This window comes from Leguminivora glycinivorella, chromosome 8, assembly GCF_023078275.1.
Source record: "Leguminivora glycinivorella isolate SPB_JAAS2020 chromosome 8, LegGlyc_1.1, whole genome shotgun sequence".
Lineage (NCBI taxonomy): Eukaryota > Metazoa > Arthropoda > Insecta > Lepidoptera > Tortricidae > Leguminivora > Leguminivora glycinivorella.
This window is the reverse complement of record NC_062978.1, coordinates 10,452,805-10,466,217: the sequence shown is the minus strand read 5'-3', so window position 1 is coordinate 10,466,217 and position 13,413 is coordinate 10,452,805. Positions and strand designations below refer to the sequence as shown.

At 35.0% G+C, this 13,413-nt stretch overlaps 1 protein-coding gene across 3 annotated transcripts; it reads left to right on the top strand.

Annotated features, from left to right (window-relative positions):
- Positions 1 to 7,998: 7,998 nt before the first annotated feature.
- Positions 7,999 to 10,744, top strand: LOC125228758 (lipopolysaccharide-induced tumor necrosis factor-alpha factor homolog). Of its 3 annotated transcripts, none has more exons than XM_048133428.1 (3): positions 7,999 to 8,334; positions 8,810 to 9,077; positions 10,282 to 10,744. In XM_048133428.1, the coding sequence occupies exons 1-3, from the start codon at positions 8,316 to 8,318 to the stop codon at positions 10,382 to 10,384; spliced, it is 390 nt and encodes a 129-aa protein (XP_047989385.1). In that variant the 5' UTR covers positions 7,999 to 8,315; the 3' UTR covers positions 10,385 to 10,744. The 3 variants fall into 3 exon arrangements, with proteins under 3 accessions (XP_047989385.1, XP_047989387.1, XP_047989386.1); XM_048133430.1 differs by having other exon boundaries at positions 8,000 to 8,322; positions 8,867 to 9,077; XM_048133429.1 differs by having other exon boundaries at positions 8,005 to 8,322.
- The last annotated feature ends 2,669 nt before the right edge of the window (positions 10,745 to 13,413 follow it).

The window sequence follows — 13,413 nt, the reverse complement described above, 5'->3', positions numbered from 1 at the left end:
AACATTAAAAACCCTAAATCACTTAAAAGATAACGGCACTGCTAACAGCTGATTGGAAGATTCGGCACGACTGACAGTGCTGACAGTGACAGCGCTCCAACGTGACAGATGCAAGTGTTGCCATATCGAAATATCTCTGCGTTTACGGAGATAGCTGTAAAATCGTGTGAACATCGACGATATTTTTAAGCACCTTGTGAAAAATCCAAAAATGATCTGCTCCGAGTGCAAGAGGAAAATAGAAAGGGGAGAACTATTGAGTTGTACCTTCTGCCAAACAACTTATCACTTTTCATGCTTCAACTACACTACAGCTTTTATGAGAGAGCATGGCAATGAGATAAAAAAATACTGGAAATGCCCCCCGTGCGCAGCGAATTCCCGCTTACCCCGCGATGACAACACGCCTGCGTCTCCAACGTGGATGAGACAACCGCCGACTAATGAAGCAGACATGTCGTTAGACGACAGTAATGTTTCGAATATCATGGGTGACACCAACATAACGGATACACCATCCCCAAATCACCAGGTGGAAACCCCAATCGAAGAGAACACGAATATGAATATAACCACGGAAAACATATCTTTCGATAGATTCAAACATTTAATAAAGTCAGAATTTGAAACTTTGAAAGATAGTCTGACCGAATCTATCACCAGAAATATAAAAAGCGCTACTAAATGAAGTGAACTCAAAAATAAACACACTTCAAGAAAACATATCTCGAGAATCAACAATATTAACTAATGAACAAAAACGACTACAAGAAACCATAAACCTCACAAACGAAAATATTAAACACTTAGAGGATGAGAACTCAAAGCTACGTGCAGAAGTAGAAGCATTAGCGAATAAACTAGACAACAATAATCAAATGACAAATGGAGAGAACACTATTAATAATAATAAAAGTATTGTTCTCTATGGTTTGGAAGAGCACACTGATGAAAACAGCTATGTTCTAATAGAACGTGTTGCTAGATTGTTTTATGAAATTGTGGGCACAGATATTAATGGGTATATCGAAGATATAGGAAGAATAGGAAAACGAGGAAATCGAAGACCAATACATATAGAACTTATAAGCAAGCGGATGAGGAATTATATTCTAAACAATAAATACATCTTCAAAAACACAGGGTTTGCAATCTCGGAATTTATGGACACAAACACATTGAGACAGAGACGAGTAATAAGAGAGACTTTACAGGACGCACGAGCACGCGGTCTGCGTCCGATAGTAAAAAATGGAAAGGTTTTTGTAAATGGATCCGAATACTGCTGTAACTCGCTGCAGACCACAGAGCACCGACAAACAAATGGACCACAAGCACCGGAACAAACCCAAGAGAACTCTAGCTCGAATAGTGAAATACACGTGCAAAACACAATAGCTAAAGATAATACATCAAACTCTACCTTTCGGAACTAAATTGCAAATTATATTCCAAAATATGCAAAGCTTATGGAACAAGACCCACCTCCTTCAGGCTTTCACAGAAGAAAAACCTCAAATACAAATAATAAGCATCTCGGAAACCTGGCTCAATAAAACTAAGGAAGATCTACTGGATATAAAGGGATACAGTGTCAGCTCGTCCTTTTGCCGAACACAACACGAAGGTGGAGGAGTGCTCATATTGACAAAAAATGGAATACAATGTCTCGACCGTACAGATATTACCTCAATCTCTTTGGAAAAAATAATAGAAATAAGTGCGATTGATCTTCCGCAGGCAAACCTTTTAGTCATAAATTTATATTGGCCAAATAGTAAGAGAGAAATTGAACAATTTTATATAAGTTTAGAAAACCTTTTAAAATTGATTAGCATCAAAGACAAGAACAAAAATATTGTTATTGGAGGTGACTTTAATGTCGACTTTCTCTCAAACAATAGAGAAAAAAATAGGTTATCAAGTTTAATGTTATCCTTTAACTTTCATCAAAAAGTCATAGAGCCAACTCGTGTTACATCAACTAGCACTAAATGTATTGATTTAATATTTACCAACTTTAACACTAAAGATTCTATATTAAAAATTCACGAATATGGCTTTTCAGACCATAAAACTATTTCGCTAAGTATACCTATATTCGCTCCTAACTTACACACCCTAAACATCTGTAAAAGGCTTTTTAATGACGAAAATATCTCCAAATTCCGAAACGAGATCCTAAATACAGAATGGCATACACTATTTTCATATAACAATAACGTGAACCAAAACTACAACAACTTTCAGAATACACTGCAACAAGCTCTTGATAAATGTATCCCTAAAAAAAATGTCAAAATAAAACTAAAGCCCAAAAAACATTTTTAACCCCCGGTATAAGAATTTCATGTAAAAATAAAAGATTGCTAAAACTTCTTGTAGCTCAGACCAAAAGTGAGGTTCTACGCTGCCATTATAAGCAATACTGTAAATTATTAAAAAAAGTTATAAGCAAATCAAAAAGAATAGACAATAAAAATAAACTACAAAGTTCGAATAACAAATCCCAAACGATGTGGAAAATTATCAACTGCGAGACAAATAAAAACAGACAACAACGAAAAAATAATATTCAAATTAAAAGCCAAAACGATATAGTAATAAATGATCCATCACAAATAGCTAACACGTTCAATAACTATTTCCTGACCATGGGAAGCACCCAATCGAGAGGTCAAAACAGGGCACCATTAACGAATACAATTAACAAATCATTCTTCCTCAGACCGACAGAGCCTAAAGAAATACAATTAATAATAAAAAATCTAAAAAACAAAACATCATTTGGCATAGACGAAATTCCCTCTTCCTTAATCAAAACATGCGCGGATATTTTAACTTACCCATTGACATGGCTCATAAACCAATCATTCTCAGAAGGAATTTTTCCTGATGATCTGAAAACCTCAATAGTAAAACCCATTCATAAAAAAGGTGATAAACAAGACTTAAATAACTATAGACCAATTGCTCTTCTGTCTACAGTAGCAAAAATATTTGAAACAGCAATGATAAAACGGCTCTACTCTTATTATGAAAAATTTAAAATACTGCACGATAGCCAAGATGGATTTAGAGAAAACCGCTCTACCACTTTAGCCATCTACAAATATGTTCAGGGCATAATGGATGAAATAAACAATAAAAAATATGCCATAGGACTCCTGTTAGACATGAGCAAAGCTTACGACAGAGTTAGATACGACATCTTATTGAACAAACTATACAGCACGGGAATCAGGGGGATAGCCCATAAATGGTTCAAATCATACCTCAGCAATCGCGTACAGTTAGTCCAAATAGAACATACAGATTTTGAAACAGGCCAAATACAACATTTCAGATCAAATAGCGTGACCCAGACAGGCTCGATCCCCCAAGGAAGTGTCTTGGGATGCATTCTGTTTCTAATATATATAAACGACTTACCGAATGCAATAGAAGATCAAAGCGCTCTATTTGCAGATGACGTTTCAGTATTGTTCTCGTGTTCTGAAAAAAATGAAGCTGAAAACAAATTGACTGTAGCAATGGAAAAGATTGAAAACTGGTTAGATATTCACAATCTCCAACTTAACCTTGAAAAAACCAAAATAATTCAATTTAAACCTTACCAAAAATCAGCATTACCAATAATCTTTAAGCACAAGGGCACAATATTAGAGTCTGTAGAATCAGCCACCGTACTGGGTATCGACCTAGATAGTAACATGGACTGGAAATCGCACATCCAGAGACTATCAAAAAAGCTGTCCTCCTTTCTATACGCCCTACAACACATCAAACGCGCGACCGATTTCCAAACCGCCCTTTCCGCGTACTATGCATACGCATATTCAAGAATGACCTACGGACTCGTTTTATGGGGGAATAGTCATGATATGGAAAATATCTTTATCCTCCAGAAAAGATGTGTTAGAATACTTACCAATTCGGATCAAATGGAATCGTGCAAACCACTCTTCAAAAAACACCAAATACTCACTTTACCGTCAATGTACATCCTAGAAGCATGTAAATTTGTTAAGAAACACACTGAGTTGTTTACTCCTACAGTAGCAAATATCAAGAGAAACAACCGAAATTTAAATAAACTACAATTGCCTCTAACAAAACTTAAAATAGTCTCATCTAGCCCTCATTATATGACTATAAAAATATACAACCACCTACCAAACTCCCTAAAAAACATTGAAAATCAGCCGACGTTTAATAAATATTTGAAAAGTTTTTTAATAGATAAATGTTATTATACAGTAAAAGATTTTTTTAACGATAAACATGATTAGATAATTAGAAGTATGAAGTGCATGTTAATTTTAAGCATATATTGCTGTGCCCTTGCAGGGCGTCACATGTAAACCTACCTTTTGTAAGTTCCACCTAATATTATGTAATGTGATATGCAATAAAAATTTGATATTTGAATTTGATATTTGATATGAGACATTAAGATTAATCTTTTTCCCCCTTTGGTTGATAAGTTGCATATATTTAGTTTTGTCTAGGTTTACTTGCAAATTATTTGCTTTAAGCCATAGTATTATATCACTGATGGTATTATTAATTGAGTCATTGTAGTTCGAGTTATTATTGTCAGGTATGACCACCGATATATCATCAGCAAATAGTGTGCAATTATAATTGCTAATTAATGGCAAATCATTGACGTAAAGTAAGAAAAGAAGAGGCCCCAAAATTGTCCCTTGTGGAACTCCTACTCTATTGTGTTTCGTTTCTGATTGGAATTTCTCTTCTATATTTTCGCAGTTGACACTTGTAATTTCAACCATTTGACGTCGATTACTGAGATAGCTTCTAAGCCATTTCTGAACTACACCTCTTAAACCATACACTTCACATTTTTTTAGAAGGAGGTCGTGAGAAACATGGTCAAAAGCTTGGCTCATGTCGAAAAAAATTGATACTGTTTTGTTTCCTTCATCTACATTATTAATTATATTGTTCACGACGTTAAAAGCAGCTAGTGTGGTGGATTTTCCTTTTTGGAAACCGTGCTGTTGGGTACTTAATACTTCGTATTTATTTACAAAACTCATTAATCTTTTGTGCATGGCTTTTTCTAAGACTTTGGCGAGGATTGGGATGAGTGTAATGGGTCTGTAATTTTCTACTTTTACTTTGTCCCCTTCCTTGTAGATAGGCTTGACGATAGATAATTTTAGTTTATCAGGGAAAGTGCCTTGCTCAAATGTCAAGTTTATCAGATAAGATAACACAGGGGCTATTAAATCACCTGTCAATTTCAGTACATCAGTTGGAATATCATCATACCCAACAGATCGGGTATTATTCAGATTTTTTATTAAGTCCGACACTTCCTTTGAGCTTGTGGGCGATAAAAACATATTTGCATAGTTACTATTAAGATGGTAGTTATATTGCAGAAAAAGAGAGTCAAATTCGTTATTATTAGTGTTAGTGTTGTTGATAAAGAAATTGTTAAACGCGTTTGCTATATTCTTGGGTCCCTCGATCAAAGTATCATTAACAATTATTTTATTCATATTATTCTTTCTATTATTTACTTTCCCCATATCCCTATTAATGATGTTCCAACTGGTTTTAGCCACATTTTTAGAACTACAGACAGATGTTTTATTATCTATTCGTCTGGATTCGTTTATGCATTTTTTAAGAAGTTTATTATATCTATTATAGTTTATTTTATCTTGGGGCGTCTTATTTTTGTAATATAAGTATCTTAATCTCCGTTTTGTTTTAAATGCATTCCTTATGCCTTTTGTTATCCATTTCGTATTATTAACAGAATGCCTGACTTTAGCTACGGAAATCGGGAAGCATAAATTGAAAAGCAAGGTATAAATCTCATAAAACTTATTAAATGCACTATTGGCATTTTCTTCCATGTAAACCTCTGTCCATGACAAGCTTTCCACGCAATGGCAAAACTTTTCTAAATTATCACGATTGAAATCTCTTCTCTTTATATATTTATAGGAAGGGGGAATATACTTTTCGCGTACTGGTATTCTAAGTAGCTGACCAGTATCATGATCTGATAAGCCTAATGGAAGAACCTCCGCTGTAGCATGTGGTATATTGGATATTATCTGATCAATACAAGTATTTAATCTTGTGGGTTTTGTAATATGAATATGAAAATTATGATTTTGAACAATTCTCTGGAATTCATGAAGAGATGGCGTTGGTCGTAACAAGTCAATATTGAAGTCCCCTGCAATAATGACGTTAACAGATTTTTTTTTGATTATGTGTAACAGACTATCTAGCTTTGCCAGAAATGTTTCAGTGTTATAATTGGGGATTCTATAAACACAGATAATTATACAATTAAGATCCAATATTTTAACTCCACAGACTTCAAAATTATATTCAGTTTTAAGATCATTTAAAAAAGTAATAGGTTTTACTTCTAAATACTCTCTAGCCAATATACAAGTTCCACCTCTTTTTTTGTTTCTCGAAAAAGAGTCTGCAAGTTTAAAGCCATTAATGTTTACATTTCCTTCTTCTCCTAGCTTTACAAAAGTCTCCGAAAGACAAATTAAATCAATATATTTCCCATGATTTTCTAAATCGTTAAGTGTTATTTCTAATAAATCTCTTTTGCTCAGTAAACCTGCGATATTTTGGTGTAACATTAAAAAGTTATGGAATTTCTCTGCAGCACTAGTTACTACATCGTTGTTCACGAAAAAAATCCTCTTCAGTTTGAGTACTCGTTGTGGCAAAGTGCTCATGTGTTACATTTAATGGTGAGCTACAATGTAATGTATTTTGATCATCGTTACATGTATTGTTATTAAAATCATCAATTTCAGATATGTAACGTTTCAGATCCCTGAATATTGTTCGCAGAGCACTATTATTTATAAAACCCGATGCTCTATCAAACATTTTACTCGAATATGACAAATATTTGTTACTATCTAGAATGTAGGCAAAATTATATTTGCACGCTTCACTATACAACATTCTGTTAAAAGATTCAACACGGTTATTAAACAGTGTCCCAAATTTGTGCAGTTTGAAATTTGGTAAACAAATAATTATATTAGTGTGCTTAATTTGTTCTAGTTTTAACCTCAAATAATTAATAATTTTGTAGTAATTCACCGTGTCCTTAAAGTCTGCAGCACCAATTAAAATCACACAATAGTCCAGCATCGTAAAATCTTCAATTTTGGATTCCACTTCATGCAGCAGATGGCATATTCCAGCGTCTGTTTTTATGTAGTGGCAGATATCATCTGACTCGAAAGTTTGTTCCATTGTTTGCAAAATTTTGTTTTTGGCATTACTGCTAATAAAGCATATTTTTCGCTTTCCTTTAATATTATGATTTTCAGTTTCTGTAGTATCCTCATTGTCTTTAATTTCAGTAATACTTGTGTTAGTGCTACTAGTACTTGTATTTTTTTCATGTGAGCCAGAGAATGCATCAGCTGTTTCCGGAAAGTCAAACGGTACAGTTGTTATTTGTAATGATATGTCCTCGTATTGGGTGCATGCCGGCGAGAGGATAGGCGTGTCATCATCACTGTCCAGCACTTCTGATCTTTTAATTTGTAGTAGTTCTTTCTTTAGAGGAGTGAGTCTTCGCAACGGTACTTTATCTGTAAGTATTTTTTTATAGATATCAGTTTTTTTCTGCTGCTCTTCTAATGCTCTTTGCAGTTTAACTATTTGTGTATTAAGATTGTCGACCTCCTCATTTGCGCTAGCTAGCTGAGTAGTCAAAGAGCTAACTTGTGACTTTAATTCATAGATCTCTAAGGATTCTGATCCAGTTATATTTGGAAGGCTGTGTGAGCTAATGTCAAGATCGGTATCTCCTTGAGACTCTAATGCTGACTCTGGATCTGATAGAACTTCAGTTTCTTGGGATTTTGGCAATGGTTTTCGCATTGTAATTTTCTGATGATCAGGGGTTTCATAGATAGGTATGTGTGTTCCATAGTGTTGTATCCTGTCTTGGCCAGCTAATCTTTCAGTTGTTGCAATAAGCCACAACCGGACGCACTTATCAAACTCGTCGAGTACAAACATAATGAGTCAGCCGCGTTTCACCACAATTTATTATTATTCTGTACATCCGATGCCTGCTGCTTAGATTGACGAAAAATCCGTTTCATTGAATTTTATCAGTGATATCCGATAATTTTGTTATCATCGATTACGTATCTACAGTTATCAGCGAGCGGCCTTTTATGTATCGCATCACAGATGGACACTCAGTTCAGTAAAACTGACTAATACATACTTACGTATTTGTAAAAAAGTTTGTGAGGTATATTGAAGTTATCATGGAAAGTAAGTGTCAAAGTAATGTCTAATTGATCTTCCAATTCTACACATACCTAAAGCTGAGTTTAGACCAGCAAGTTATTGCTGCAAGTTTTGAGACAGAATTATATGCAAGAAAGAGATAAAGATATTTGCCACTCACTCTTACCTATAGTTGCGTCTCAAAACTTGCAGCAATAACTTGCACGTCTAAACTCAGCTTAACAACAGGCGGTCTAACATAACTGGCAACTGTCGCCCACGAGTCTATACTTGAAGTCGCGCTTGATGTATGGACTCGCGCGCGAGAATGCAAGTTGTGCTAAGCCATCTGATAATATTTCTATAAGAAAATTTAACTACTTCTCACTTTTCTTATTTCAACCTTTTCTTGTTCTATTCTATGCCTGCTTCAAGTTTTCAAAAGGTAGTCTGTCCAGAAAAAAAGAGTCCAGGGCCCTTTCGTTCTGCGACGCTTCTTTTAACGCACAGACTAATAAAAATTATATTTTAGGCAAAGAACCCACCACCATTGACGCACATGCACCTAATACATCAGAGTACCCCGCAGGACCCCCTCCGTACTCAGGATATCCTCCAGGTCCGCCGCCGGTCCAGGTCACACATGTAGTCACCCCTGGGGCCGTAATAATACAGCAGACTGTCGGACCAGATCTCACGCACACTACTTGCCGGTCTTGCCACCAAAATATAGTCACAAGGGTTGAGCGCAAAGCGTCGACGCGGACACACATTTTCGCGGGTCTCCTTTGCTTGTTTGGGTAAGTACATTAAGACGCTACGGGAGCGAAAATGCTAAAATGGAAAGGAGTCTCCTTTTCAATTTGGGAATTTCAGAATATACTAGTGTTAGTAACTAGATTTATCAAAAAAAGAATGTCCATTAAGAACAACTCAGTTAAAAGATATTGCGAAAAAATCTTTAAAATCGAGGTTCCGCTTTCGATTGTTTCCTACTTCAAAACTTATTTAAACGGAACGAAATTTGAGAATCGGAATAACAATGAAATAATATGTGTCGGATCGTTTAGATTTTTTGACTAATTGTTACCGGTCTTGAGTATCACACCTTTTTTTGAGCCATATTGAAAAGGGCCGTAGCGTCTTTTAAAATAAAAATAGCAAAAAAATCAAAACGGTCGGACACAGATAAAAATAATAATAATCTGTGTTGAAAAAATCATTGCTCTATTTTAAAAAACCAGGGAGGAAATAGTCGAGAGCGTTTGTATGGAGAGAATTTACCTATATCGTATCGTCTTAATGTATTCTAAGCTCCATTATAACTGTTTGGACAAAAGCGCAAAATATTATGTGCGTATGTACGTTTTACATGTTTCTTAATTGTTTCCATTCAACCCCTTAATTGCAAAGAGTGGCACTGAAGCTTGTGGAAACAACTTACCATTAAATATTGATAAAAAAATAAATAACTTAATAACATCAGCTACATAAATATCTACACACCTGTATTCACTTTTGAACCTTAATATATGTATAGATACTCGTATTTATACACGTGACTGTATCTGTATATCCAATGATAAATACAACGTTACGTTTCGAACGTTACGTGGAAAGCGCAACGTGAAACTAGATAAAAAATACAAGATAAAGATAACACTTTGATTATATTTTATAAATGTAATATTATTTTCTTAGGCCCACTTGCACCAACCACTTAACTCAGGGTTAGTGGGCTGTCATCTGTAAAATTCCATATAAAATGGTGGGTTAACCCTCGGGTTAACCTTCCATTTTCTTTGGTGCAAGTGGCCCTTATGGGTTAAATTGTGGCGTAGGCGAGAGGCTTGTACCTGTCACTGCAATGTCAAAATTTGGATTTTCGACCCTTTTTACCAAGATTGGCACTGAAACTTAGTAGTTCATGTGCTCTGCCTACCCCTTTATGAGATACAGGCGTGATTATATGTGTGTATGTATGTATTTTCTTATTAATTTCAGTTGCTGGTGTTGTGTATGCTGCCCTTACTGTATGGACTCCTGCCTTAACACTGATCACTACTGCACAAATTGTGGAGCGTTTGTCGGAACCTACATTAGATAGACTTATTATATAAAATCTAGTGATAAATAATTAAATAAAAGAACAGAGGCAAAGAATATATTTTATGGGTATTTAAAGACAACATATTAAGCGATTTGCCTCATCCTTTGTAATGCGGACTGCAAAGGAGTGGAATGCGCTCCCAGCATCGGTGTTCCCAGAGAAATACGACCTCGGTCTCTTTAAACGTAGAGTGAATAGGCTATTACTGAATCGGTGAGCTCCATCTTAGACTCTGTCTTCACTTCCCATCAGGTGTGACTAGGGTCAATCGCCGATCAGTCCATAATAAAAAAAAAAAAAATGTTTTATGCCCGCAAGTTGTTTCATAATTTTAACGTAATTAGTACATTCTATCTACAGAGTGGGGCCTGTAACAAAGGCGAAGAATTGAACTATAGGCTATTCTCCTTATACTGATCAACATTTGTTCGGCGACTTTTAAAAATAACTTGTATTTTGATTTTTATCACCCTTGAAAGTTTTTTCTAAGAGGTAATGTATTGCGAATTCTGTTAAGTCTAAAGTGTGACAAACAACGTCAATGACAACAATAATGGCGTACATTGAAGCTAATATTTATTTTGTATGAAAAATTAAAAATTTGAAGACTTCATAATTTTTAAAAGTCACTGAACAAATGTTGATCAGTATAAGGAGAATAGCCTATAGTTCAATTCTTCGCCTTTGTTACAGGCCCCACTCTGTATAACCATAATAACTATAAGCAAAATGGGATCATCCTGATTTCCTGACTGACTGTAAGGTTAGGCTGCTAAGGGCTGTTACAAACTGGAGATTACAATGCGGCATTTGAACGGCCGAAGGCTATTCGAATTAACATGAACTGCGTGCGTAGCCGAATGCACAAACGCTCACGAAACGCTCGTACATATCTATCTCTATCGCTCTTGCGTATTGGCACGACAGAGCCAGACTACCTTTCGCGGCGTTTCGTTTTCGTTTCACGTCGTAGAAATGCCATTCTGCTACGGGGCCTGTATTACACTGTTACAACGGTCTGCTGCGGTATTGCCGCGGATGTTGTCAATTTCCGTAATAAAATGGAGCCTGAGACGGCGTGAATGTAAAGAGGCCTTCTCCAGCAGTTGCAGTTGGAATTCATTCATAGACGACATCCATTCTGCTTTAAGGTTGATTTTTTTCAGATTATATATATTTTTATACATAATCAACCTGAAAGCAGAATGGATTTACCCGAGTTTGAAGTTATTTAAGCGACACAAATATTGTTTTCTAGAAAACGTCACATTTTTTTGGGAACTATATTATTTATTATCTAATAGGTTTCACATCTTCTTGGAGGCTAAAAAAGATAATGGTTGAAAATGCTGAACCAGTAGGGCAATCATGGTCGCGCGATAAACGATAAAACATCGGGCCGTCCCTATCGCACTTACAAATAGTGCGATAGGGACGGCCAGCTGTTTTATCATTTATCGCGCGACCATAATTGCCTGCCAGGTCAGTTAACTTAATTTAAACAAAAATATAAACAATTTGAAAGTAAGTTTTGTATTCTTTAATTATAATTTATAATTATAGCGAAATACGGAAAATTACTGTATGGATATCTAATCTAGGGTTGAATATAAAACTTTTATGTATTTGTACTTTTGTAAATTTCGTAATAAGTTTATTAATCCTACTAGTAGTTGTTTCAGTAATACTCGTATACCAGGGTGCGTAGCCGAATGGCACAAACGCTCACGAAACGCTTACGAAACGAAACGCTAGTAGATATCTATCTCTATCGCTCTTGCGTATTGGCGCGACAGAGCCAGCGGCGTTTCGTTTTCGTTTCGCGTCGGAGAAATGCCATTCGGCTATGGGGCCAGATCTTGACAACACATTCGATGTATCTTTATGCCTATATGTAATATTGCAATAAACAAGTTTATCAAAATTAATATTTGTTTAATTAAGTTTATCAGGACTGACACTTGATACCACGAATTTTTGACACTGATATCGTGCGTTATCAATAACATGCTTTTATAACGGATGAGCTTACGTATACACAATGCATTACCTATAATAATGTTTATTAAAAAAATCTCAATATGTGGATGTAATGGATATGATCAACAAATTTCAGTGCTTGCGATTTAGCTAGTCAAAGATTATTTATACGTCTACGTATACATAATCATCATCATCATCATTTCAGCCATTAATCGCCAACTGCATAGGCCTCCCTTCGTGTACGCCACTTATCCCGGTCCTGGGCTAATCTCATCCAGAAGTGTCCCTACGTATAATATATGTTTAGCTATTTAAGCCTTTTTTATCTTCATTATAAAATGTGTTATGTCAATCACGGGTCCATATTGGCTCATATAAAATTATTTGTTATAAAATTATTGTTTATACCGATTTGTGCTCAGAATGATCATTTCTCATATTTTTACTTATCATAATTTTGTTTCATTATTATCAATAGTACTACTATCACTGTTCATAATAATAATTTAGTCGAAAATTTTTAATCATAAATTCTATACAAATATTTAATAACATTCATTATTTTGTGTTTAAGAAAATCATTCATCATAAAATTATTTAAAAAGTTTTGGGGAAGTTCTATGAAAAACTTGTGCCATTTATAGAAGCGCGCTTGAAGCTTTTACAGTGACATATACAATTTACATTAAAAATTCGTTTCTGGTTCGCTCACGGTCAACCTAACTCGCTCCTCCTCGCTACGCTCGTCGTCGCACCTAACTGGACTGTCACATGTGATGTCTGTTCTGTTAACAATAATATAACGATAAATTATATTACTCGCAATCGTTATGATCAAAAAGTATATAAACATAAACATTAGTATAAAACGTATTTATGATGAATGACATTATGAACATAAGTCATTCAAAGTTACGATAGTTATTAACATAAAATTGTTATAAATAATGATCGTTATAATGTAAAATTGTATGAAAAACATTTTCGGACTACCAATAATCTATATAACAATTTTATATGAACTTTGGCGCACCCGTCAATCA

Coding starts and splice junctions, on each gene's coding strand:
- LOC125228758 (XM_048133428.1), top strand. Junction 9,078..10,281: donor GGTCTCCTTTGCTTGTTTGG/GTAAGTACATTA, acceptor TATTAATTTCAG/TTGCTGGTGTTGTGTATGCT.